This window comes from Cyclopterus lumpus, chromosome 7 (genome assembly GCF_009769545.1).
Source record: "Cyclopterus lumpus isolate fCycLum1 chromosome 7, fCycLum1.pri, whole genome shotgun sequence".
Lineage (NCBI taxonomy): Eukaryota > Metazoa > Chordata > Actinopteri > Perciformes > Cyclopteridae > Cyclopterus > Cyclopterus lumpus.
The window spans coordinates 4,742,380-4,770,350 of NC_046972.1; the positions used below are offsets into that span (position 1 = coordinate 4,742,380).

The 27,971-nt window shown below is 45.5% G+C and overlaps 2 protein-coding genes across 10 annotated transcripts in view; both read left to right on the forward strand.

Annotated features, from left to right (window-relative positions):
- Positions 1-1,628: 1,628 nt before the first annotated feature.
- LOC117733219 (ral GTPase-activating protein subunit beta-like) lies at positions 1,629-19,343 on the forward strand. Of its 9 annotated transcripts, none has more exons than XM_034536673.1 (31): positions 1,629-1,772; positions 2,946-3,167; positions 3,822-4,024; positions 4,147-4,313; positions 4,403-4,589; positions 4,846-4,977; positions 5,144-5,322; positions 6,109-6,260; positions 6,844-7,102; positions 8,584-8,785; positions 8,870-9,037; positions 9,188-9,302; positions 9,388-9,535; positions 9,620-9,684; positions 9,797-9,941; positions 10,966-11,102; positions 11,624-11,806; positions 11,899-12,047; positions 12,744-12,931; positions 13,060-13,163; positions 13,354-13,509; positions 13,671-13,736; positions 14,175-14,384; positions 14,539-14,697; positions 14,846-15,014; positions 15,589-15,711; positions 15,816-15,952; positions 16,060-16,168; positions 16,298-16,376; positions 16,943-17,091; positions 17,467-19,343. In XM_034536673.1, exons 2-31 carry the CDS (start codon positions 2,991-2,993, stop codon positions 17,658-17,660), a joined length of 4,611 nt encoding a protein of 1,536 aa, XP_034392564.1. In that variant the 5' UTR covers positions 1,629-1,772; positions 2,946-2,990; the 3' UTR covers positions 17,661-19,343. The 9 variants fall into 9 exon arrangements, with proteins under 9 accessions (XP_034392564.1, XP_034392565.1, XP_034392566.1 ...); XM_034536674.1 differs by having other exon boundaries at positions 13,357-13,509; XM_034536675.1 differs by having other exon boundaries at positions 10,966-11,096.
- Positions 19,344-20,761: 1,418 nt separating this feature from the next.
- prex1 (phosphatidylinositol-3,4,5-trisphosphate-dependent Rac exchange factor 1) overlaps positions 20,762-27,971 on the forward strand; it is a 71,638-nt gene continuing 64,428 nt past the window's right edge. Inside the window, 1 exon segment of the mRNA XM_034536857.1 lies at positions 20,762-21,156. Coding sequence (XP_034392748.1) covers positions 21,013-21,156 — 144 coding nt within the window. The 5' untranslated portion in view covers positions 20,762-21,012.

Below are 27,971 nucleotides of genomic sequence, written 5' to 3' on the forward strand. Positions count from 1 at the left end.
CAGAAGCTTCCAAACCTTCTTGGTGTCCAGTCTCAACTCACATTGCCATTCTTAGAGTAAGGTTCACGAGGTAGGGGAATAAGGCCACAATTCCTTTGGCATTTATTTCACCTGTTTGATCAGTGATATACTGCCAGATTAAAGAAGAAATTATTTTTCCAGGATTCATATTTCCAGGATTTAATGAGAGATTGAGAACACATGGGCTAACTAAAAACAATTAGCTGCTAAATGTTCACCATATTCCTTCTGCTTTCAAAGGACTTGGTTCGGTTGTATTCATTTATTATCAGTTCCCCACCAGATTTCTTGGTATCTTGGTAAGAATGGATTCCACCAACTTAAACACAATGAAAAAACATTCATTATGTTAGGAATATATCCATTGAAATTCATAGTTGACTTGAAGTTACTAGAAACCCAAATCCACAATAGCCAAACAATGTAATTGTGGGACTTCTGTACATTAGTAAGCATAAAAGTATTTCAAATTAGTTTTTTGATACTTTTGGAATTATGTACAAAACCCCCCTAAATGACTTGATTGGAATGGTATTGTGGATTTGAGTTTCCAGATGCTTTGAAGCCACATTTTCAGAGGCTTTAAATGCTCGAAATAAAGAAACATGACTTCACCAATGTCTTCAGACCATGTAATATAACATCTCCAATAATGCCATCTTTATCAGGAACAGATTTAAATACGTCACAATAAAGTATTGGCGTTTGTGCGTCAACTCTCACGCGCTTATCCAGCCTCTGGTGTTTTCCAGAAGGGTTTCCAGAAGCAAGAGGGAGATATAAACGTGTTACACACTGCCTACAAATGTTCCCTTATCTATTAAACAACATTAGCTTCACATGACAAAGAACTAACTTTAACTTATCCGTTAAATAATATGCATTACAAATGTAACTGAAACAATCCTGTGTCATATTTGATGGTGATCACCCCAGTTGATGGATCCTTTACTCTGTCTCAAAAACATCGTCATTCAACTGAGCTGAACGGGTGAAACAGTTGTTGACAGTTCGGCAGACAGCTGGGACACAACACTTTGCAAATGCTAGGAAACAGGCACAGAAGCTTCTATAATCATAAAGGTCATCAGATATGAAACATTAGTTTATTATTCACTAATACTCGGCGAATATGGATTATTACCTTTTAAACAGAGGCTTTGAAAAAGAAACTAGTGAAATCAAATCCTTAAAATTATTGGAGCTTCAACCAAATGGAGGCGTGGCTGCGAGTCAGCAGACCTGAGACCAGCTAGAATCAACAGATGACTGCGTAAAATAATAATAATTAAATAAACGCACTGCGATGAATATATTACAATGTAACGGATTAAAAGTGGATCTTAAAATCTACCAAGTAAGAGTACACAATATGCTGCAGCAACACTACTCTGTCAAGCACTACAACACAGCTGCTTCAGCGGGCATGGAAGGAGCCAGTGTAATAAAGTTGAAACGGTTCAGGTTAAATCCCGCTAAATGGGAAAACTACGCCACCTGCTGTTGTAAATGTGTACCTGCGCTGAATAGTCGACGCAAAGGACTAGGAGCACTTGAAGGCAGCATCATTTCTGATGCAGTTGCTGTGCTATTACAGTAGGGGGCGACAATCTACGCATCCCGTCAAGCTGCAATATTCAAGCCTTGACATTGCGAAGATGGACGCTGTTATGGTCTAGACCAGGATACATAGAAAGGAACAAACTGCGAGTTTCAGAGGTCTGTTATGACAACATTTCCAGTTCGTACAGGTAAATAAAAAAACAAAAAAAACCTGATTACTTAAGCTAGTTAGGTGGCGAGCAAACGTTAGGTTAGCTAGCGAAATGACAGCCAGCTAACATCAACCTACGGGCGAATATTAGCTAAACCAGCTAACGTTAGCGGCGTCTGGTCCAGCTAACTACGGAGTGAGACATCTAGGTTAGCTGATACAGACCCGCAGGGGGGTTCTTCGAGGCAGCCTCTAGTCTAACGTGGAGAGACGGACATGTTCCGCGGAAGCCAGCAAGCAGGCAACTTCAGCTAATGTCATCAGCAAGACGGGGGAGATGTTTCGATGTCGATGCTAGCTAAACGTTAGCGAGCTAATTGCGTCCTGAACCGTTTCCTGGTTTGTGATTCCTCGGCTCGGTTTAGGACACATGGTGAACCGTGACTTCGTTTAAACTTACAGGGCACGAAATGCAGCTGGTCTTTACTTCCATGCTGCGTAAAGTCAACCTTTTAATACTGTTTGATATCTCTGGAAGGGAAGGAGAGAGCGTAACGTTAACGGAAGCCGTAGCATAAACACACCCTGGGCTGCTGGATGGGTCCCGTTTCCTGTCAAACTAACGTTATAGCCGACGGTAACGTGACATGAAGTGCACGTCGTCCGACTCTTTGCGCAGTTTTATCGCACGCTCTTCATTTCGCTTTGCTCGCATTGCCCCCAAAACGAGAATGTAGTTCCTATTTGTGTTGTGTTGAGCTCCGTGTTGTTGCAGACGCAGTCCGTTTGAGCTAATCCTGCATCCTCTCCCTCCACCAACATACACGCGCTAGCCAGCTAATTAAGTAAGAGACGAGTTAAAGATATGCTGGTTGATGGACCTCTTGATAGTCGTCGAGATCGAACAAGTCGATTATTAAAAATAATATCGCTCTGTGAGATTGTACGTTCCTCTTTCAGCAGGGTGACATATTTGACAGCTTTGGAGAAGTAGTCCCACAACAGAGGTAAACTGGTAATGTAACGTGTGTGTGTGTGTGTGTGTGTGTGTGTGTGTGTGTGTGTGTGTGTGTGTGTGTGTGTGTGTGTGTGTGTGTGTGTGTGTGTGTGTGTGTGTGTGTGTGTGTGTGTGTGTGTGTGTGTGTGTGTGTGTGTGTGTGTGTGTGTGTGTGTGTGTGTGTGTGCGCGCGCGCGCGCGTGTGTGTCGCAGGTGGAGGCAGGGGGCGTGAGTAGAGTGCCAGCAGACTTCGGCAGCATGTATTCCGAGTGGCGCTCGCTGCAGCTGGTGGTGCAGAGTGACCAGGGCCACCTCAGCGTGCTGCACACCTACCCCACGAGCGTGGGCACAGAGGTGGCCAATGCCGTGGTCAAGCCTCTGGGTACGGCGGTGAGCCCTGTCGCCACGGAGAACATCCTCAAGACGGACAAGGAGGTGAGGGAAAACACTATTGAACTTTCTTTATAAGTTGATAACATTACATTTGGTGCCAAACAAAGCAGCGGGCGCATGCCTGAAGAGGCTGTAAGCTTCAGATAACTTATTCCCACAATATGTATTTTAGACAACAGTTGCAAGCGCTACGTGTATGCCACACTGTTTGATGGTGCTACCACTGAACTAGTTGTCCTTTTTTTGGGGGGGGGGGGGGGCAGATTGCTTACCATTTTATTTCAAAAATTTAAGTGAAAAAATATAAATTTCAAGATATGTTTGCATGTCGTTCAAACTGGGTGATATGGAGAAAATCAAATAATACCTTGGTGCAGTCTTAATGTTCCTCTCTGTCATTATGAGGTTTGCACACCAAGACTTCTATATCTGCCTTTTAACGTTTCCGTATATCAGGCATGTCACCAGGCTGCCGGATAAGTTTGGGGCAAAGATCCGTGCTATGGCAGATTTGTGCTTTGTGTCATGCGGTTGCACACACAGTGGAGCAGGCAGGATTTATACTACCACTGCCCTGCCCGTTGGGGGGGGAAAAACGTTTTGGGAGCCGTCACTGTCTCCCTCGTGTGTCATAAACCAATAATTTAGAACTTATTAAAATTCCCGCAACTTGATGAAAACGCTTTGGATTCCCAGGTGAAGTGGACCATGGAAGTGCTGTGCTATGGCCTCACCCTCCCCCTGGAGGGGGACACTGTCAAGCTGTGCGTGGACGTGTACACCGACTGGATGATGGCCCTGGTGTCACCCAGGGACTCGATGCCTCAGCCCGTGGTCAAGGAGCCCAATATGTACGTCCAGACCATCCTCAAACATCTCTACAACGTCTTTGTGCCGAGGTACGTCTGGAAGGTTCACGGATGAGCCTCCATCTCCCATTAGCTGTGGTTTTGAAATTTCTCCCCCCTGATTTCCTCTTTAACTCTCTCATTTCAAACTCTCATGTCTCCACCTCCTCCAGGCCTGAGCAACACAGTCTAAACCACATCAGGCTTTGCCAGCAAGTTCTGACGGCAGTCCAGAAACTGGCACGAGAGTCTGTGTCCATGGTGAGGGAAACCTGGGAGGTGCTGTTGCTCTTCCTGCTTCGCATCAACGACACATTACTTGCCGCGCCCACGGTCGGAGGTACGACACAGCCCCCCTTTGCGTTATTTACTTAGCCAGTAATGATGATGATGATTGATAAAAATAAATAATCCCCTATTATCTTTCAGTTGGGGTGGCTGAGAAACTGGCGGAGAAATTGATGGCGGTGCTGTTTGAGGTGTGGCTACTGGCATGCGCCCGCTGCTTTCCCACGCCACCTTATTGGAAGACGTCAAGGGAGATGCTGGCCAACTGGAGACACCACCCTCCTGTCGTGGAGCAGTGGAGCAGAGTGGCTTGTGCCCTGACCTCCAGGTGAGAAAGGCAGCAGCTCAGCTTCATCTTAGTGGTTTAATGCTGGGAAAGCTTGTTGAGTGCTTTGACTAGATTTAAGATAGTGAGTTTGTCTAACCTGTTTTACTCTTGTGTCTCCAGGAAGGAGAAGCAAAGCTTATGAAGTGGGAAACTTCTTAGTGATTGTAATAACAACCGTAGAACAAATGATAAAACAAGTGTCCGTATTTTCTGCCGAGTGTCATCTCTACATTCCTGTCTCGCCCCTTCAATCCAGGCTCTTGCGCTTTACCCACGGACCGTCCTTCCCACCTTTTAAAGTTCCAGATGAAGACGCCAGCCTGATCCCTTTAGAGATGGACCACGACTGTGTGGCCCAGACGTGGTACCGCTTTCTCCACATGCTCAGGTGCATAAACCCTCATTTTTCTGGGGTTCTAACCTGAACAACAGATGTTCTTTCCCCATTAAACTAATGGACACTGATGATTTCTTTTCATATCTCCCACTCACCATAAGCTTTTATTTGTTTTTCCTTAATTGGTGAATTTGCTTATTTCTCCGTTTGTCTCTAGCAACCCGGTGGACCTGAGCAACCCTACGATAGTGAGCACCACTCCAAAATTCCAGGAACAGTTTCTCAACTCCAGCGGCTTGCCTCATGAAGTGGTGCTGCATCCCTGTTTGAAACAGCTGCCCCAGATTTTCTTCAGGGCCATGAGGGGCATCAGCTGCTTAGTGGATGCCTTCTTGGGTAAGAATGAAAAAAGAATAGCTCAGTCACGATGACCGAGCTATTGCTAAAACGTGCACTGAAAGTAATTTTATAGATTTTGATAGCAATGCCATGCATTCGTTTCTTGTAACCAGTTGTTATTCCGGGGCAGTACTCCTCAGTTAAGATCAGGATGGACGATGTCAGTCAATAACATTTGTTGAAACATTTGCATAGAAACATGTCGGTGTGATTTCTCCCTCTACACTGTAGGTGTCTCTGTTGAAAAGAGAGACGTACGGGAGAGGGTGTTCACTTTTTGTCCAGTGCTGCTCTCTCATGGTACAGACATCAGCTGATACATCATGTCATGCAATGGGTGGATTATGGAGAGCTGTACTCATTGGTGGTGATGATGCCATCAACTGGGTTTAGAATTGCTGCAGCAAAAATAATCCACTTCCAGACTTTCCGATTAACTTAAGATCATCAGGGAGGGGTCTCTTTGCGGCCGCCAAAAGTCAATCAAGATGGACGGATGTCAATTACCAATTACTGCTGATTCGTATCTAACATCATCTTGCATGTCTACGAATGACTCATCGATGATCACGTCACAGACTGTTGTCTCTCGCATAACATTAGAAACGGGAGGAAAATTTCTTGAAATGATTACATTTAACCATAATAAGTTGAAAAGTTGGGGCATGGAGATTTATTTAAAAAAAATAATCTTGTTTGCTGATCAAAAATCATTGTGCTATCTGCGTGTGAAGGGTAAGACTAACTCTAGCCCCGCAGCTCATTTTACCTTCCTGTCGACAGGTATATCACGTCCCAGAGCGGACAGTGCTCCGCCCACCCCAGTCAACAGAATGAGCATGTCTCCGCCCCCCTCCATCACCAACACCACACCCCCCCACAGCCGCAAGCAACGGCACACGGTGGTCAACAAGACCACAAGCAAGAGTTCAACTGTAAGTTCAAGCAAGTGTAGTAAAGTAAATAGTGAGTGCAGAGTTGGAACACGTTTAGATCTCTACTGTGTTGAGGTCGTATGTTGGTCTATCTCGTCCATCAGCAAAGTTACGGAAATTTCATCTCATTTGGTACAAATGTCCACCTGGAATGAACAGACTACATTTTGGTGGTCCCATTCTCTCGATGCCTAAGGAATGCCATGAGCAGATTCTTTTCAAATTTGGCACAAACGTCCGTTTGTATATTCACAAAGATATGGCCATGAATCTGATAGGAATGTTAAATTCGGTAAGGACGCCTTAAAGGCAGCGGCGATTAGTACACACAAATACAGACTTGCATGCACGCCGTACGGTAACGGCCATGTAAACACAGTAAAGCTCGGATCATAACACTCACAGAAGGGAGAGTAACTTCATTCTCTGATCAGGTAGACATTATCACACTGTTTGTATTTACATAGCAAATAGTTGCTTTATTAAGTTTTGAATTGGGATCTAATCTTTTCTGCGTGTCGACTGTTGGTTCCCTCAGTCTTGTTGTCAGCAGCCTAATCCGATATCCCTTTCCACCCTGCAGGGCAGCAGTAGTCAACCAACCAAAGCATCCCAGCAGCACCAACAACAGCAGCAGCAGCAGCAGCAGCAGCAACAAACGTCATCCTCCCCGACCCTGCTGTCCAGTCCCAATCAGAGCAGTTGGGAGACTCGGCCCTTGCCGGCCCCAGCGCGGCCGAAGGTCAACAGCATCCTCAATCTGTTCGGCCAGTGGCTTTTCGACGCCGCGCTGGTCCACTGTAAGCTCCACAGCGGCCTCAGCCGAGACCCCAGCATGACCGGTAAGACGTGAGGCGAGAGTGTATAGCGTTTCCTTTTGTGCATGGGCAGGTGGGTGTTCCGTTGCTGTTTATCAGTATGTCGTTCTTTTTGTGGAGTTGTCTGTGTTTTTGGTGTCTTGTTATTTTATTACCGTATGTCTCTGGGATATCCTTTCCCTTTTTTTTTTCTTTTTTCTTCTTCACCATTTTCTCTAAAACTTCTTTGTTCTTCGTGTGGGTGGAGGGCTTGGTTAGAAGTGGCCTGGTATGATATTTCCTACTGATTCATTTACATCTACCAACTATGGGCTAGAACTACAAAGAGACGATACTCATAAGCTCAGGACGTCATACAGCCATTTTATTCACAGCACATACAGTACTTAGTGTTTGAAAAGAAATCTGGCTCCTCATTGGCTCTATTTATTTTTGTCTTTTTGGTGTAGTGTCCTGCATGTGTCTACCATGTCTTATTAATGTTAAATAGTTGTAATGGGTCAAAAGTCATGTATTGAGGAGAACAAGAAGGAAAAAAAGAACACAATTCATGCTATGAATTGATCCCAACATATTGGCTCTGCTTTGATTTTGTGTCTCTCCACTATTTCTGTTATCTTGCAGCCTCTTTTATCCAAATTCTCCTTTCTTATAAATCTTGTAAGTAGGAACGGCAGCTTGTTTTCCCTCACTTGATTTGCGTTTCTTGACAAATATTACCGGCTTTTTTTTCATTTTTTTTTCTTCTTTTTTTTAAGTTGAGTTTCCTCATGATCATCGCCATTATCGCTTCTGTTCCCACTGCCTGTCATACATACAAGTCCACCAGAGTTTTTCTCTCAGCGTTTATCCAAAGGTGAAGGAATGAGTTTCACCAACTGACCACTTGTCTCGACCATAACGTTGCCAGTTTGTGACGACGCCACCCTGTTTTTCAGTTCTCCATTTTCTTTTCCTTTCACACTAACCCTTATTATTTCGGACTCCTCAAGTTCAGCATTAATGTTTGGTTCCTTTATGATTTTCTTTTTGTATTGTCGGTTGACTTGAGTTTTGATTTTATTGGTTTGGTGCCTCAATGCATGAAGTGGATGTTCTGTACCTTGAGTGACTGTCATATAAGTGTAACAGGGAGGGAGCCGACACAGGGACTTTGCTTTGTGGTCTTACAGCTGAACACATTTTATCAGCACGGCACTAAAGTAAAAGCACTAGTAATGGGTCGGACTTTGAATGCAAACTCTTTGTGTCAGAGTTCCCTTTTTGAATGCTTTTTTTGTATGATGTGTCTTCCTCTTGTTGTGATAGCGATTAAGTGTCTGCTTAATGGTGCTTTCCCCCCCCCCCCCAATCTAATTTAAGCTATGTTTCCTTTTTTTTTGTTGTGATGTGCATATAGTAGCTACATGTCTTTGTTTGCCTGTTTCTCATACATGCATGTATACTGGTGACCATGTTACAATTCAGGGTGCCTTTCATTCTCTGTCTCTTTGCACTCTCCGCAGCGATAGCCACTCAAGTAGGTCTGGAGCTGAGGAGGAAGGGCTCCCAAATGTCCACCGACTCCATGGTGTCCAACCCCATGTTCGACGCCAACGAGTTCCCGGAGAGCTACGAGGCGGGACGGGCCGAGGCCTGCGGGACTCTCTGCCGCATCTTCTGTAGCAAGAAAACTGGGGAGGATATTCTGCCTGTTTACCTGTCCAGGTAAAACAAATTCTGGTCCAATCTAACATCTGCCTAATTATGAGCGTGAGGATTTAAAACTGTTCCCCTTTCCTCGTTCTGCAGGTTCTACATGGTCCTGATTCAGGGTCTCCAGATCTCTGATTTTATCTGTCGGCCAGTTCTGGCTTCGATCATTCTCAACTCTTCCTCTCTCTTCTGCACTGACCTGAAGGGCATCAATGTGGTGGTGCCATACTTCATAGCTGCGCTGGAGACTATTGTACCAGACAGGTCAGACTGGTTTTGGGTTGGTTCCTGTGTAATTGGCCTCTTTTGTTTACTGAGGATAACATTCTCAGACCATTATAATTTCTTTGGTGAGATTTCTCTTCAGAGGTTTTGAGAAAGTTGCCTTGATTGAGTATTTGTTTGACTCAACAGGGAGCTGTCCAAATTCAAGATGTATGTAAATCCTACCGACCTGAGGCGAGCCTCGATCAACATCCTGCTCGCCATGCTGCCACTGCCGCACCATTTTGGCAACATCAAATCAGAGGTTTCATTTTATTCATTTAAAAACATTCTCTGCCACTTGAAGATCCAATCGTTTGGTTCTTCACCGGGTTGATGTTGCGCTTTAGGTTCTGTTGGAAGGAAAGTTCAACGAGGAGGACGGATGGCCTCATGACCAGCCCGTGTCTTTCCTTTCACTGAGGCTACGTCTCGTCAATGTCCTCATCGGAGCACTTCAGACTGAGACTGACCCCACCAACACACAGCTCATTCTGGGTATCTACTGACTTGTTTTTATTTTCCTCTCCATTCGTGTCATTCCATGCATTGTCTAATTATTGGCTGCCCCTCCCCTCTCAGGTGCGATGCTAAATATTGTTCAAGACTCGGCGCTGCTGGAGTCCATAGGTGCACAGACCGAAACAGTAAGGCTCAGATCACGGCCGTTATCCACTTAATATGAACGTTGCAAGGCTAGAAGCAGTGTGATGGACTGGACATCAAGATCACTGTTTTTGTGTGTTTGTATGGTCGTAGGGGAGCATAGACGGGAGCCACATGAGCGTGAGGAGTCAGAGTCACAGCCGCACCAACAGCGGCATTAGTTTCACTAGCGCGGGGAGCACGGAGGCCACCAGCCCGGAATCCGAGCGTCCCGTCCAGGCCCTGCTTCGAGACTACGGTAAGACGCACGGCTGCTCCGCGTAAACTAGTGTCCTCGAGCTGGTGGAACGTAACACAGGGGTGGCTGCTTCCGTCAGAGCCTGCATACTTCCAGCTCGCTACAACATTACGTCTTGCTGCTCAAAGCACGTAACTTGTTTAATTAACACATTTGTTCTTCATAGCTAACGTGGTTAAAGTGGTATGCAGAGTTAAGAAGCGTTGGGTAAAATGCCTTTGTGGGTGACGCCGACGTTATTTGCTGTGATGCTGTGCTGTTGTGAAAGTTTGAAGCGCCTTGACTGAGTGCCTCATCAAAAGCATTTAAAAGAGTCTTTCTTTTCCTCGGTAGGGCTGAGCGATGTTGGGCTAAATTATGGTGTTGGACTTTGTGATTTCTATTTTTAGAATAATGGCCGCTCTCCTTTATGTTTGCCTAAACACTGTGGGTGACTTTGTCCAGCAGGAAATGGGAGTGTATGGGGTGGAGATGTTCCGCATTGTTCCTAGTTACAATGTGTAGTGAGGCTCTGGACTGGACAGGAAAAACAAGACTTGAGAGTGGGGCAGGGATCTGGAGACGGTTGTTTCATAACTCGGCATGCTCATCATTTTAATTGGAGGTACATTGAGTTGCCCGATAACTCTTTATATGGAAAATGGTTAGTGATTGAAACACAAAAAACATGGGAAGACAAAACATATCAAAGTTCCCCGTAACGTATTTTTTAGACTTTCATCAGATTGACCTAGTTATTAATATATTAAGTCAGTTTGTCCATGAAGTTTTATTTTCTTTCAAAGTCAGAACTTGATGGCTCAGCCCTTCCCCTCAGCAGGACGCCCTCTATCTATATTCCAGTCTACACTGTGTGCTGTACTGATTTCAAACTCTTATTTCAATGCATGTTTTCAATATCTAATAACGGGGCATGCAGGACATTTTGCCTGTTTCCCCCTCGATACCTCAGCTGCATTGCCTGACTCTTGCTTTGCTCCACTCTCTGTGGTGTTTTGGTATTTGGGTGTGTTATATGGTCTAGCTCTTCCAGATACGGCGGCGGGCCTGCTGGTGCGCAGCATCCACCTGGTCACTCAGAGGCTCAACTCCCAGTGGAGGCAAGACATGAGCATCTCACTGGCTGCCCTGGAGCTGCTGGCTGGGCTCGCCAAGGTAAAGGTACAACGTCCAAACTATTCACCACAGAGTGTAACTCAGTGTGACAGTCTACCACCATCACTAGTCTGGTCCCAGTTACGTGCCCTCACAGAGAGCAAAACGGATGGTGCTTTCAAGGTGGTTCAAGTCAGAAAGTTCATCTCAAGGGAGTTGCCCTCAAACTGTCAACACAGTACCACAAAGTACCAGAATGAGAGACGTTTCTGGATACGGCCTGCAATTTTTCTGCCTGCCGCGCCCCTTAGTTTAGTAATGGTAGAGTTTTTAAAATGGACAGTATTTGGCTATAAAATGTAAATATCTGGACAAGAGTGCAGAGGGGTGGTGAGAGAAGAGACTAATGGGACATTGATGTTACTAGTTCTAACAACACTGGTCCTATAATCACTAATATTAAAATGTGCCGTTTTAGTAAACCAAGCACACGCGCACAAAAGCCCACAACATTTCTTTTCACAAGTGCATTAAAATGAAGAACTAATGCATGTCCCTGTGCCGTTTTGTATACATGTCCTCACCAGGTAAAAGTGGGAGTGGACTCTTCAGACCGTAAACGTGCCGTCAGCTCGATATGCGGGTACATCGTGTACCAATGTAGCCGTCCAGCTCCCCTTCAGTCCCGAGACCTCCACTCCATGATTGTAGCCGCCTTCCAGTTTCTGTGTGTGTGGCTCACAGAGCACCCCGACATGCTGGATGAGAAGGTACGTTCGAAAATGATACATAAAACTGGATAGCTTCCACTTCTATGTAGACGCCTCAAGATTCGTCCCCTTTTTGTTCTTTTCTGGATCAGGATTGTTTGGTGGAGGTGTTGGAGATCGTGGAGCTGGGAATCTCTGGCAGCAAGTCCCGACAGGAGCTGGAGGTGCGACACAAAGGGGAGAAGGAGCACAACCCAGCTTCAATGAGGGTGAAGGACGCTGCCGAGGCCACTTTGTCCTGGTGAGATTCTGCACAGTTTCAATCCAAAACCAGTTTGTTAATGTAGTCAATGTGACAAGCGGTTAGTGTGCTCTTTTATTTGTCTTGTTTAAACTACCTCTGCTCTCATGTACGTGTCCTGGGTCGTCTTTTGAGGGGGGGAGGCTGACATTTACATTTCATATTTGTTGGTGTCTGATCTGTGAGTGGCTTCTCCTTCTGCATACACAGACAAATACCAAACGGCTCCTCCTTATCTGCGAGCGTAGACGCTGATCTTGATTAGCACCGATGGCCGTTGACGAGCTGACAAACAAATATCCATTGTTGGAAAAGCGCGACAGTGCTGCTAATGTTGCTTTGAATGCTGAACATCCTGCAAACTGACATGAGGGCAGAACTGCACCCAACCCACAATAACTAAAGAAAATACATAGCACAGTGAAATCATAGCGATCTTAAGAACATAGCTGCAAGTTTCATTTCTGGATATACATTTTTTTCTTCTTTTCAACAATATAATGAAATTACTCAGAAAATAATTTGATAACTTTGTATTTTGTATGTTTTAGTGATTGTACTAAATTATGCATGTGTTCTACTTGTTTCCTGCTGATACAGTGACCTAGTTTCCCCCGCTTTCCTGCTGAACCTCCACACAGCACACAACTAAAATGTGCAGTACCTATTGACCTAGTTTGCTTTGGTGTTCTCCAGTATCATGCAGGTGTTGGGGGCCTTCCCGTCCCCGAGCGGACCCGCCTCCACCTGCAGCCTGCTGAATGAAGACACCCTGATCCGCTACGCCCGACTCAGCGCCACAGGAGCCAGCAACTTCCGCTACTTCGTCCTGGACAACTCGGTCATCCTCGCCATGCTGGAGCAACCTCTCGGCAACGAACAGAGTCAGTAGCTTACCATCCGCCCTTTGGGGGCGTAACACCACTTTACTGACTGCACGAGTAGCGACTGTATCGCCTGTCGTGTTCCGAGCGCTGGTTAAGTAAAATGCCGTTCGTGTTTCTCCATAAAGACCCCAGTCCATCAGTGACGGTTTTGATCCGAGGGACGGCTGGCAGACACGCCTGGACCATGCAGCTCTTTCACCAACCCAGAGGAGCTCGGGCCAATCAGAGGGTGAGATCACACCGTGGTTCACTGCACCAAAGTGGGGGGGGAAACAACAACAACAACAACCCCAACGCTAAACCATTGGTCCTTTTAGAAATGCTCGAGTTTTGGTTTTTGTCAAAACGTTCACGTCCGTTTCACTGATGACGTCTCTCTGTGTGTGTGTGTGTGTGTGTGTGTCCTTGTCCTTTTACAGCAGGTGTTTGTTCCCGAGGGCCGTCCGACCCCCAACAATGGTGTGGGTATCAAGTACAGCGTCAAGCAGAGGCCCTTCCCGGAAGAAGTGGATAAGATACCGCTCGTCAAAGCTGACGTCAGTATTCCTGACTTGGATGACATCGTCAGTAAAGAGGTGAGATTTGCTTCCCGTCATTGGTCTTGTGTCCTCGTTATGACTAATAATTTCATTATTTTACTTTGGGCACAAGCTGAACCAAGAGTATGCTGTCATGGCCAAACTGGAGCCTGCAGTAAATGAATCGCTCATACTGTTTGTCATCGTGCAACACTCAGGTGGGTTGTATGGGCTGGCCGGAGGATTCCAGAGTGACAAGTACAGTGATGAGTTATTTCCCACACGTGAGTTGTTGGACAGATGAAATTCCACTTGGGTGTCTTTTGGAATATCGTGATCCAATCATCTGGTTTGGTGGAAAACCTATGAGGGTCTCTGATCGTGTGCAGTTTCTCAATCCAGTACATTACCAGTGCATTAAGTTATAGCTTTTTACCCCTAAAAAAGCCCCCATGGTCTAAAAATTGAGTTGAATCAGTGCCTCTCTGACACAGTGTGAAGAAAGTGAACATCTAAACTCTTCAACTTTCTGGAGCCGTTGAGCTGGATTGGAATTGTACAGGTTTAGCTAATAATGTGGTGACCAGCAATCAGCTTTGGGAGGTGACTGCTGGACTTGGTCTTTGTGGGTTCATGGTGAATTCATACAATCGAGTGACGTTTATCAGCCGCAGCCACTTTAAAAATGGCCCCATCCTCTTCTTCCTCTTCTTCTTCTTCAGCTGGAACTTCAGCACGACAGGCTTCGTATTCTGATGACCAAGCAGATCGAGTATGAGAACGCCTTGGAGCGGCACAGCGAGGAAATCTGGAAGTCCAAGCCTTACCCCGACCCACAGACGGACTGCAAACCGCCTCCACCCTCAAAGGAGTTCCAGACGGCGCGCCTCTTCCTCTCACACTTCGGCTTTCTGTCTCTGGAGGCGCTCAAGGTTGGTCAACACCATTTGTGAGATCCCGGCTGATGAGAAATTCTCTTGGATCTAAGCTGCACAAAAACAAACATTATCTGCCTACTATCTTTTTTTTATTTGTTTTTTTAATATGCTTAATTTAGAAGCATGTCTATTCATTTGTTATTGATAGGAGCCCAACAACAGTCGTCTACCTCCTCATCTGATTGGCCTGGAGTCATCGTTGCCAGGGTTTTTTGATGACATCAGCTACCTGGACCTGCTTCCCTGCCGACCCTTTGACACCGTCTTTGTTTTCTATGTGAGGGCTGGACAGAAAAGCAGCCCCGAGGTGAGGGAGTTCAGATTCTGTACAAATAGGCAGAATATTTTCAAACCATTGACACATGCACCTTGTATTTAATTAGAAATAGAATGAAATGGCTTTACCTGTAAAACTTACAGATGTTTGACCTCTATGTTTATTTCGCTGTGATCAGATCCTGAGAAATGTGGAGTCATCATCCAGTGTCCAGCCCCACTTTCTGGAGTTCCTGCTGTCCTTGGGCTGGCCTGTGGACGTGGGACGCCACCCGGGGTGGACCGGCCACCTGGATACCAGCTGGTCCCTCAACTCCTGCTCCGACGGCGACGAAACGCAGCAAACCGGTAAGTTCTAAGCTAACTATGGCTTTAGCTGTGAGGAAGACCATCGGGAGGATGCACGTCATGGCATGTCTTATTTTTATCTGCATGTGATTATTAAGTTAATGTTTGAGCCAAAGCTTTTCATATCGGTGTGTCATCCAAAGAATTATGACATAAAAAAGAAAAGAGCAAATCTAATAGCACTCTCATGGAAAAATGTAAATGGCTAACTGTTGGTCAATTGCTTAACTCTGTATGATCCTTCGAAAACAAAAAAAGCTATTCTTTTAATATAAAAACACAAGCTATTTCTAAAAGGTATGGGGTCCTTTTATTTACCATCTAGAGATGATTGACAGGAGCATACCTTTGCTTTATGTTGACTTCATGGTGGGATGAAAGTGGACTTAAAAAGAAAATGTTTTATGTAATTCAATATATGTTAATTATTTATTTATTAGATTCTCTCTTTTTTTCTGTTAAATTATATATTTTTCTGCATTTAGTTTTTTTCTTTGTTTGTATACTAATATTGTTTCTTGAAAATCTAACAAATAAATAAAAAGTCAATGTTGAACCTTTTTTCCCGCGGTAGAGGACGCAGCTACTCCTGAGGACACAGGAGGCTCCGTGTTCAACGGGGAGAAGAAAGTGTTGTACTACGCCGACGCTCTGACGGAGATCGCCTTCGTTGTTCCATCCTTAACAGAACATTCTGGTCAGTATCTACGACGTTTAGTGTGACTCCGTCGATTCTGCATACGACGAATAAACCCAGTGAGGGATTCTGGGTTGACGGAGCTGTTGCTTGTTGCTTCCCAGAGGAGTCATCGGTGCACAGTGACTCCACAGTGGAGGCAGACACCAACGCAGACCTCATGCCTGCTTCACTCAAACAACCCAATCTCACCCTGGAGCTGTTCCCCAACCACTCTGAAAACCTGGAGTCTGCCAAAAAGGTAACGTTTTGGCTCACGTCCGTGTATCTGACGTGTACGCTGACGCCGCTGATTAGGATTTCTCATTGTTTCGTTTGTGTTCCGCTTGTGTTGTGCTATTTCTGCAGCTGAGTCCTTTGGTGAAGACAAAGAGGTCGTCGACTGGGAAGTCTTTCCCACCTCTGGGTCCTGAAACAAAGGTGTTTGTGGTCTGGGTGGAGCGATTTGACGATATCGGTAGGCACACACTTAATTCCATCTCTTTTTCTAGCGCTTTCTCTCGTGCTGTCAGTAAGTTACTCCACACAAACTCTGACCTTTTTTTAAAAGGTAGCTGTAAAACAATTATGTTTGTTGTTGTTTTAGAGCACTTCCCCTTGTCTGATCTGTTGGCGGAAACCAGCACAGGCTTGGAAGCCAGCATGAGCAACAGCACTTCCTGCAGGTATTCAGAAGTTTACTTCTTAAAGCACTCTTGTTTGCTGCCAGTATGGAGAGCAGTGTGAATGGTTTTTTATCAAGTGCAAAAATGAAGAGAAAAGAAAAGTGTACACATACACACACACACACACACACACACACACACAGTGCAAAACAGGAAGTACAACATGGTGGGCAAAAAGTAGGCAGAGACACGGAGCTCTGGCAGAGCAGTGACGGTGGTTACGAGCAGGACTGTGGCTGGAGGGAGGCTTGTGGTCAGTGGCTTGTATTTAACCAAATTAACCATGCCTTGTTGTCTGGAGAGTGTGCGGTCTGATCTGATAACATGACAACAGTTCATTTAATTAGCGGCCGGGGAATCCTTCAAAGGACATTTGGCATTTGTGAAGATAAATTAGGTTCTTTCCTACTTCCAAAGCATACAAAGAAGCTGGTATATTGTGTTTTGTATGTGCGCCCCTGTTTGTCATACAAAGATGATATTGCATATTAATTTGTTGTTGTAGTTTGTTTCCAATCAACCTTCATCACGCCCTCCGTGTTTTTCCTGAATTGTTGCCACTGCAGGTCAGGGTTACTAGAGAAGGACGTGCCTCTGATCTTCATCCACCCCCTGAAGACGGGGCTCTTCAGGATCCGGCTGCATGGAGCCATGGGCAAATTTGGCATGGTGATTCCCCTGGTGGACGGCATGGTGGTCAGCCGCAGAGCACTAGGTAATGGCTCCTATGGCTCTCTCTTTCTTCATCCCTCCCTAGCATGTCACTGTTTAGCTGTACAATAAAAGAAATGCATGCAAGTATTTACAGTATCTCTCCGGTGAAGAAAAGCTCTCTGTGCATGCAATGCCACTCTTGGCAAGCAGGTGTCATAGTTTCAAGCTATGTTAAAATGTTGACTTTTCAAATCATAATGTACAAGATAAAATAAAAATGTATAATTACATATATATATATATATATATATAGCTTCATTTAGTCAAAGTATTTTCCCTTATTTAGTGCTGTGGCTCGTCAACTGTGAAACGATTCATCCACACCACTTTGTGCACAGTCTTAAAAAACTCAAACACCCCCTTCCCCCCCCCACAGGGTTTCTCGTGCGCCAAACGGTCATCAACGTGTGCCGACGGAAGCGCCTGGAAAGTGACTTGTACAACCCGCCTCACGTGAGGCGGAAGCAGAAGATAACGGAGATCGTCCAGCGCTACCGCAACAAGCAACTGGAGCCCGAGTTTTACACCTCGCTCTTCCACGAGGTGGGGGAGGGAAAGCCTCACCTCTAACCCCCCCAACCCCCGCCATGTCCTGTCCTAACACTGGCTCACACACACACACACACACACACACACTGTACACACACACAGAATCTTTATATTTATACTGTACTGTTTTGTTATTTATATGAATACATATATCAACACTGTCTGCCTTTGACTCCGAGAGCAAAGTGTCAAAACCACGCCGAGGTGGAATGCGCTGCATTTCTGTGTCGCAGCCTCTCGCTGAAGTTTCCAGCGGCCGAAGTTCAGCGGTGACTGTCTCTCTTCATTTAAGGTTCACGCTTCGTGTTTGTCATTAACTGCAATACAATAGTTACACTGTTGGCCTTTCTGAAATTGTAAAAAACTTGTCCTTTTAAGCCCCTGTTATACAAGTGGATGGTTTGGTAATACAAATGTGTACTAAATCCAGATCTGCATATCTGTTTATGTTTTTTTTTAAAAAACCAAACAGATTTTCGGAGTCGGATTTTTGCCCCCGTTTTTACAAAGATACTAATCATCCACTGCTAAAGTCTTCCTTCCTCCCGCGTGTGAAACACACACATTCGGCCATCGCAGCAGCTGACTGAGTACTTTCTATACATTTTTATTTTCCAGATGGTTTCTGGGACTCCTACGTTGTTTTACTGTATGCGGGGGGGGGGGGTCATTTATTGAACCTGCGCTCGTCTCCTTTGCCTGCCTGCGTGTGCGTGTGCGTGTGCATGTGCGTGTGCGTGTGTGTGTGTGGTCAAATCATTTACACTACAAGGTGTGACCGCTAAAAAAATAAGATTAAAAAACGGCATTTAAAGATCGGGGAACTTCCTCGAGACTACAACTGGTTTACTCTTTAACGCTTGGTAACATTTGAGTTTACTGATAATGAGTCGCCACAGAGCTCCTGCAGTTTGCACTTGACGTTTGGAGGGCTGATATGAAGTGACCGCAAGAGAAATTTTTAGGTTTGAAAGAAGATATGTAACTTGTCAGAAATACTCAGTTTGGATAACAGAAATTAAACCTTTCTTTTTGTTCTTATTTTCCTCACAATTTGTCTCACTTTTGTTTACTCACTGTACATCTGGTTTCGCACCTGTAACAATGTGAATTTATTCATCACAGCGGATGAAAACAGGGCAAACACCTCTAGTTTCTTAGTTCTATTGGAGAAGTCTTAATGCACTGAGCACGTTTTCTGTTCCTTTTCTATTCCCTTTGGTTCCCGTACATGTCTTCTTTTACTCTGGTGCAGCCCCCCTGCTGAAGGACGACTTTTTTCTTGCGGACAATGAATGAAGGAAGAGGCACCGTGGAGTTGTTGTTTTTTAACCTATCATGTCTAATAGTGACTCACTTTTTATGACAGTGCTTTGTGCACATGCCTTTTTTTTTGGGAAGAAAAAAGTAAATTTGAATATGCTTCAAAAACTACATACAATCAGTCATAACTTGTATTCTATGTTACTCCTCTGATGTTTGATCATATTTAAAGAATTACCATGTACAGAAGCGGAGGATGATATGTAAATATATGATAGTGTAAGGCATTTACAAGTTGTCTGTTGCATTCCTCATCCATGAGACAGCGAGAAAAGGTGTGTGTGTGTGCGCGCGTGTGTATGCAAGCAATTTATGTGTGGGAGCATCACAATGGGTGTTGAATGTAACATGCATCAATTAAAACTATTATTGACATTTTAATGCTTTCCCATTCCTGATGTTTTGATTTTTTTTGTTCACAGGATGGATCTCGGTTACTTTGTATTAGTTAGGAACCCGAATAACGCTTGAATAAATACGTTTTTTAAAAAGTAAACGTTTTCACTTATTGTTATGAATGTTTGCGCCACGTGCATAATGTGGCTTTAACGGTGTTCATACAAGGTGCGCCTCCATGCCCTGAAGCTGTCATGAAATATGAACGTGCTGTAACAGAAGTATTGGTACTCGGTTTACTACAGGTCTTTGATGTAGCCGAAGTATAACAGTCTTTGCTTTTGCGCATTGTACCCTGTTTGTTTACTGTATGCACCAACAGTTTTACACAAAATTGGTTTGAATTGAACAACCATCCATGATCGAGACGACAATCTTCGGATTTCCGAGGCACATAAGTCGACTCGACATGCAGCAGTCGCGCGAGACAGAAGCCCTGAGATACATTAAATGGGCACGTGACTCGAAGGGACCCGCGTTAAAAAAAAATGGATGTATTAGTCAAAATGAGCAACTCGTTGCTGCTATGACAAATTACAAATGAAGATGGTTTATATTATATTTTTTAGACCTGACCGTCCGTTAAAGAGAGCTGTTTATCGCAGTACTGGTGCTTGTTGCGCCACTATCCACCAGAGGGCGCCCTCCTCTCAAATGACCTGCTAACGCTCGCTACAGGTGCTGCCGTAACTGGTAGGGACCCTAAACATTTAGCTTAACTTACTCGATAAACATGATTATTATTATTTATTTTACTGTGTAATAGCGTTAAAGGTTGTGACCCTCATTCCAAAGACGTGCTTTGAGAAAAACAAACAACCGTTAGACCTTTATGTCTGTTTTTAGTTGCTAGCATATTTTTGCATTTGGCTAAGAGGAAGTAGCTATTTCCAATTAGCCTCATTTGGAATTCAAAAGGGCAATAATTAGGACAATATAGTGACTGAGAATTTATTTTATAAACTATGAATTACTGTTTCATCATGTTTAAAAATATATAAAGCTATATATGTACAACCTACTAACTGTAGGCGTATTAGACACCTCTTTAGTAAACAGGCTGAATTAATTGAGTGCAACTGCCATTTAAAAAAAATGTTTAGTGTCGGTTAGTTAATGGGTTTACCTAATTAACTAATTAATTTATTCTGATTTGTATTATTGCGTAAACAGATTGACACAGTAGGCTAATTTAATCTCGTGTTAAGCCTCAATGGCCACCGTTACAGATGTTCCTGTGGTGTTTGTTTTTGTGTGCTCACTGCAGAAGTGAGCTGCGGTAGCCCCTGGTGCGTGTGCGTGCGCGTGCGTGTAAGTGTGTGTGTCTACGGTACTGAGTCCCTCCCCTCCTCTCTCCTCCTCCCTCGCAGTCTCCCCAATCTGAACCGATCTCCTGTCGCCTCGCTCGCTCCCAGCTGGTGTTGCGACCACACAGCCAGAGGCTCTCCGCTCGTCGTTTGGTACTTTTGGGGTTGCAACTTTTATCTTCAACGCGCGCGCGTGGTGCGTTGTGTTGAGTTGCAGCTCGCGAGGTCGTTTTTTGTTGTTGTTGTTGTTGTTGCGTGGAAACTTGCTGCTGCGAGATGGACTGAAGCGACACAACACTGCAAAGTGTGGCTCCTCGTAACGGGGAGAGTGTTTCTGTCTTCCCACCATGGACGAGGACGACGGGCATCACGAGAACGGCGTCCACGCCACCAAGGACTCGGACCGGCAGCAGCGGCTGCGGCTCTGCGTTTTAAACGAAATACTGAACACAGAGAGGGATTATGTGCGGACACTGCTCTTCCTCCAGTCGGTAAGTTTTGACATCGCCTCCTCACGTTGTGTTGCGTTCACGTTCCTCTTTCTCATAAAAACAACCAAAATACAGCACAGCATCCTCGTCCACAAATCGTCCCGTCTGTCTTTCTTTTTAAGCAAGTGCGCGCGCTGTGTTGGGGCCGCTGGTGACGTTTTAAGAGATGACAGGCTGCACTCTTCAATTCGGCGTACACACAAGATGAAACGAATCAACTTGAATGTCTCCCCCCCCCCCCATCCTCAGCTGTAGCTCACGGGCATGTCGATAAACCACGCAGCAATTCATCTTGGTTTCGGCGTGACGTTCTGTACACACGCGTCGCTCCGGGTTGGATCCTAACTTTTTGACGCCACGTTATTGCTATATATATATTTTGATTGTGTTTTGTTAATCTTTTTTCTTCACACGGACTTTAATTGACAGTTTTATTCTGAGGTCGCAGCCTGCTGGATAGCCGTAGCTGTGTCTAACTGGCTGCAATCGTTAAGCTCTCAATGAAAATATGAATGTTATGCGAGGAACACATTCCTGGGAAGATGCAATTTATGCATGGGCTTTGGGGGGAGGAGGCAGTGGGCATCATCATTCACACCTCTCCATTGTGTGTTAACAGCACAGGTTCAAGATAATCAAAGAAGAGCTCAATCCACACTGGCTCTGCAAAGAAATAGATATTCATGAGCATTTAACAACACCACCACACCTCATTTTCCTGACTGAGATGGGAAACCATCTCCACTCACTCACTGAACTGTCCGGTCATGTTACACGCTCCTCTCGGCTACCAGCACAGCGCGAGTGTAGATCACTCTCACCTGCAGGAAGCTATTTGCCACATTTGTCAATTTATTTTTCGTCTCTCTTTCCTCCTCGCCTTGTCATCCGTGGTACTTGCATAGCGCAGGTGACTTCTGCGTCCAGCTGTTGCAAAGTCAGCGTGGTTTGCTGACTTTATTGTTGTGCTTTATTGCTGCATGTAAGGAAATCCCCCTATTTTGTCGCAACAATGTCAAAGGTCATGGGGGTCGGCTACAAAACACTACCCTCCGGCTGGTCGGGATTCAGCTCCTCTTACTCGCTTTGCCAACCGCGGCCAACTCGGAAAGGATTATTTGTGAACTTGCTGTTTCTTCACGAACATGCAACTGATGCCGTTTCATTCTCAAATTTCAACATCTGGCAAGGGTTTGTCGAACACAGCCGTGGTTCCCTCTTTGTCTGGGTCATGCGTTAAGGAACTTCCTCAACGCTCTCGAAATAGTTCTGTTCGCCGCCACTCGCGGTTCACAGTCGCAGAGATCCAGTACTATCATGCAGAACATGCACACACACACACACACACACACACACACACACACACACACACACACACACACACACACACACACACACACACACACACACACACACACACACACACACAGGCACATCATGTAGCCACGAGTTGTTGATGATGGACTCGGGTTTCTAAACCATTTTGGGGGGGGCAGCCTCTGTGTATGACACTGCTTCCTTTCTCAGTTCTGCAAAAAGCAGCCGAGGCTTATCTTCTGTTACAAGACAGAGAAGGCAGCACAAGGGAAATGCTTTGACCTCGCCACCCCCAAACCCAAACCCAGTTCCGACATAATGATAACGACAATTCCCCAATGATTTATCGGAGAGGTCTCGGAGCCCCCCCCCCCCCCCACCCACCCCCTCCCCTCTGAACATCTGAAAGCTGTCAGTGCCCTCCACTGCTGGCAGTTGGCATGTCTTGAGTTAAGCCTTACGGTTTGCTGCCAGAGGGCTTGAGAGGAACTCTGTTATCACCTGTGTCTTTTGTAAAGAATGCTCTTTTATACACACACACAACACCGTGGTCACACGTGAGTGTCAAAATCCCTTGTTATGATGAGGCCATAGGGTTTTATTTTTGTCTGGATTTGTGCACATTCGCTGTTTGATAATAAACTTTCCGTCAAACAAGATGCAATTAATCCCTAGATTTGGTAGAAATAATTGGTAGATTATTTTTGTTATGGTCTCCTTAACACGTGTCTTTGTAGGCTGCACACAATTGCCCTCATTACAAGTCTTCTTCACATATGGGCTCATACTGTGCAAACAAGCCTGGCTGCCAGAGCACGCTACTCCATATCAATGTACCCTATATGAGATGGTATATGTTGTGCACTGAGACCATTCCAAAACCCACTGAATCTCCATATGGAGGATTTTTCCATTTCCAAGCTTAGATTGCTTCGGGAGTACACAGATTCTCTGCAAATCCCTCCCCGTCCAGGGTCCAGCTGAGCCTGCTCTCCTTCCCCTCCGCGGGAGGCCAGGCTTTGTCACCATGCAGCCTACTGTTGGTGTTGATAAGGGAAGTCTGTCTGGGGGAGCTTGGAACACATGGTTTCAATAAAGATATGTGAGTGGTTCAGGGTTGCATAGTCCCTCTGTGTAAAGAGGCGAGAGCAGTGATGGGGGGTGGTGGGGGGGATTGAGAGTGGTCATTTGTGTTTTCCAAGACTTATTTTCTGATCATGGGTGAGGTTTTTGCCCGCCTCAATTTCGGTTAGATGGCTCCCTAAATCTCCCAGAATGCCGTTTCACAGCTCACAGAGAATGATCGGTATGCTGATGCACCTTCTGGGAGTCATACGAGCACACGGGGAAACGCAAGAGGTTGCAACATCTGCTGATGCATGTTGGGTGTCAGTGCAGTGACATCACGGCGCAGATCCCCCCCCCCCCATAGCTTCTTTTGTTATCTTTTTCCACCTGACAGTTTTGTTTCCCCTCAGTCTCTTAGGGGTTCCCCCCACATGTCCTCAATGGAAACTGATCAGTGGCAGTAATACCCGCCGTTGCCTTATCACAGATTTTTTTCCACTCTCTTTTGTGCTCTTCCATCAACCTCTTGGATCTTTAGCCCCCCCCCCCCGCCCCTACAGAATCACTTCCCAATTGCAAACGATGCACAAAAGAGATGGTTATCCGGCTGCTATCCCAGCCGTTTCGGCATGTCACTCAGCCGCTGGCAATTACCAGAGCCAACGAGCTCGTCCAACGTGCTGGGAGGCAAGGATGTAGGAGGCGGTGGGAAGGGAAGAGGTGAGAAGGGGGCTAGGGGGGTGTGGAAAGAGGGATTAGAGGATGCATTTTGCTTGCCGCTATCATCGCGGATCTCCAAACCTATCGCTTCTTTGAGGCCGCAAGCCGAATCCCTTTTTCAATTCAAAGTGTTATGGTGATAACTGCCCCCCCCCCCCCGTTTGTGTCCGAATCGATCATTACTTACCGCCATAGATCAGTGGGGATTTCTTTCAGGGCTGCGCTTTGTTGATTCAAGCAACTGGATTTTCCCCGGTCATAATCCACCAAATTGTGGGCTATACCTACGAATACGGTCAGTGGCGAGAGGGATTTCCCTTCCAAAGCCATACAAATGGGGGGGTTCCCATTTTGAAAACAGCTTTCTCTTCTGTTTTTTCACCACACTGACCCATGTCTTAGTGAATCCTGTCCAGTTAGGACAACAGTGGGATCGCGTGGCCAATAAGTCCGTCAGCGTTCCACCTTCCCCTCTTGATTCGGAGAAGTGTGAGACTCAGACTAGGGGCCGACCAGGAAGGTCGCATCAGTGCCACGGGATAATAGGAAACATCTGGAAATCCTGCCCCGTTTGACCCTTGCTTCAGGGCCACACACACGCGATATTATGCAGCCTGATACAAACGCTTGTTAGGTGTTTTGGGCTGTGTGTGTGAGTGTGTGTGCGCCTACGCTATTAAAGCTGAAACACCCTCTTTCTCCTTTGCTGTTGTTGACTTTTCAGCTCGCTGAGCAAACAGGACGGACGCACATCGTCCGACCGGTGCCCAAAAAAACAGACACGTAGGAAGCCAGCCTTGAGCTTCCTCTCCAAACTTGAGCCTGCGTCTACCTCTTTTCCTCTTTTTTTTGTGTGTTGTTTTTCCTCCACGCCATCTCTCCAGCCCTCCCCATTTGGTGGGAAAGACCAGCCTGAAGTTTCTCTAGGCTAGGGGGGGTATAAATAGCTTCAGATTCCATCTCTCATCTTTGCCACAACGCCAGCGGTTTCAGTTCGCTGCAACCTCAGCCCAGCTGAAGTCATAAAAACACATATATATCATACATCACATATATAGCAAGAGTGAAGCCTGTGCAGTCCTGACAGCAGGTAGAGCAGTTACTGTGGCAGGCTGCTTTGTTCTATTAATACAGGGCTTTATACTCTAGTCTCATGGTGGATCTGAAACTCGCACATTAATTGCACCTTTTTTTTTTTTAAATGCAGAAGGTGGTATTGGGAGGAGGGGGACTGATATGTACAAGAGAGAGAACTAAACGTTTTGGATTAATAATGCCCCATGTTATCTACCGGCTTTGGATTTTCTTTGGGGCTCGGTAGAGTTCAAAACAACATACTCGCCCTGTAGGCCGTCTGTTTCGAAGACGTTCGCACACAAGCACAACCATAAGCTGAGGTCAATGCACACACCGCCATTTTAATGTGCCACTGCGCATCCCTCCCCCTCCCTCCACATAATCGGTACCGTGCAGTGCCGCTTTTGCCAGACTCACTCATTAAAATGCAGCGTGTTACATAAACGGGAGTGGTGTGTGTGTCTGGGGGGGGGGGGTTAATGCCAGTTTCAAACTTAATCTGTGACTTTTCTTTATGTCATGTGCGCTGATAAGCCATTTCTTTGAGGCATTAGACTGCAGCAGGAATTTTAAGAATTCAAGTTAACAAGTCTAAACCACTGTAACACCCTGAGGCGTGATGTGAAAATAACATTCCCTCCGAAAGAGATGTTTTCAGAGTCTTACAGATCCGAATTGGAGAAAAGTAATTCCACATGATCAATTGTGAATGTTGACTTCGCCGTCCTTTTGGGATGGAAAGGTATCTAATGGATGAAGTGTGTCCCTCTGAGTAGTTCTCTGTGTGGAGGCGAGAAACGTCACCAAGGTACATCAGGTTAACATTGAGGGATTATTTTCTTTTTTTAATGACCGTAGGAAACGCCAAAAAAGAGCTGCCGCCACTGCGGATGTGAAGAGCTCTGTGAAGCGCTTGTCAACAGGCTGATATGCGATACACCGGGTGACCCGGCCTGACTCGTAAAAGCGCGGCAACGTGAGCTCTCTAATGTCCCCTCGGAGATCATGACTCGGACGAAGTTGGGACACACACACTTTCTCGGGGCGGACACTGGGTCCAGTAACTGTGTGGCAACGTTAGGGAGAATGGCTAGGATGGATGGATATCGCCCCCCCCATCTCCCCTCGGAGCTTCCTATTTTGTTTAGGAGCCGTGGCAGCAGGCTTACAATGTTTGTTTGCTTTCTCAAATGCAACCAGATGAGTGGCTCCTTTCAGGGTTAGAGGTCGTTTGCCTCACAGGGAAAAATGCTGAACAACAAAACAGCCACAGAACGACAAGACGACAAGAACGACACGCTTCTCGAATGTTGATAAAGCCCTGGGGTTAGACCACAGTTTCCATTATGAATTTAGAGACTCAAACATGTTGTTTAAAGTGCTTTGAACTTGCATTCTCTCTAATGGCCATCAGGGGGCGACTCCTCTGGTTTCAAAAAGAGCTATTGTAGATTGTATTGTATTGTATAGACATCTATGAGAACTTTCCCTCAATAAACGTCGTAAACATGAGTTTATGGTCTACATTTAGTTTCAAGTCTTCTTCAATACAGCGTGATGTTCATTTAGTAAATGATTCTCCATCTAGAGTCAAACAGACCACAAAGCAGAGTATGCTTTAGGGCTTGTGATTGACAGGTCGCTACCACAGCGTTGTCCGGTCTGGGAGTTGTTTTCATTCTCGTCTTACATCTTTAACCCTTTCACAGTGTGTTGTACTCAGTTGCTTCAAGCTCTCGTGTCACTTTTAGTTGCAAAAAATGAATAAAAGATGGCAATGGGACAAAATGCCAAACTTTTTATCTACAGTCTTGTGCGTTTTGGAGCCGGCCACAATTTGCCATTCAAAGAACCGCAGCTTTTGGCATTTCTGCATTGGCGGCATTTCTTAGGGCTCGAGGTTCCTTTTCCCGGTTCTCCAGGCTGCGGTCTTAATGTAGCATTCACACTTCCTCTTGACAAAACTGCTTGCTGGTGTACAACAGTGGCAAAAAAACTGTGAATGAAAAGTGTGTCTAATGACGGCAGTGTTCGGCAGTACAGGGCGGTGTGAAGACGAGGAAGCGTTGAGCTCCGATTTTTCTTGTCACTTTGTCGAACATCACTTTAAAGATAAGCCGTTTCACTTCACCAATTAGTGGAGATCTTTGCCTGTTTACGTTATTTAACCCCCGCGGGTCAAAGAGGCTGCCGACTTTGTTGTTCTTACTGATCTGCAGCACATTCTCTGGGCCTGGTTCGCTGGGGGGGCTTTTACTTTGGCATTTGCTCGCTGCAGTGACATCTTTAACGTGGCATGATTAAAGGCCTGAGTCATACATGCCGGAGCTGCTACTGTGCTGATTTTTTTCTCTCACGTGCTGACGGGAAAACTTTTAGGAAACGGCACTGCTGACATGATGAATTATCACAGCCAATTTTTGCATTTTCTGCATTTTTTTTTTTTTTTTAAAGCTCCCATTTGTTTTCTGCCCCCAGCCGTGATTTACGTGACCCTTTAGTTTACAGGATGAATACACAACGTCATCTTGTTAGTGAGCGGTCTCTTGTCGTCATATGAACGCACGTGATTCAGCCGTGCAGATTTGAATTCCACACTATTGGGGCGAAATGTCGTGCACGACCCCGAAGAC

Coding starts and splice junctions, on each gene's coding strand:
- LOC117733219 (XM_034536673.1), top strand. CDS start 2,991: ATGTATTCCGAGTGGCGCTCGCTGCAGCTGGTGGTGCAGAGTGACCAG. Junction 8,786..8,869: donor CTGCCTGTTTACCTGTCCAG/GTAAAACAAATT, acceptor CTCGTTCTGCAG/GTTCTACATGGTCCTGATTC. Junction 15,712..15,815: donor ATCCTTAACAGAACATTCTG/GTCAGTATCTAC, acceptor GTTGCTTCCCAG/AGGAGTCATCGGTGCACAGT.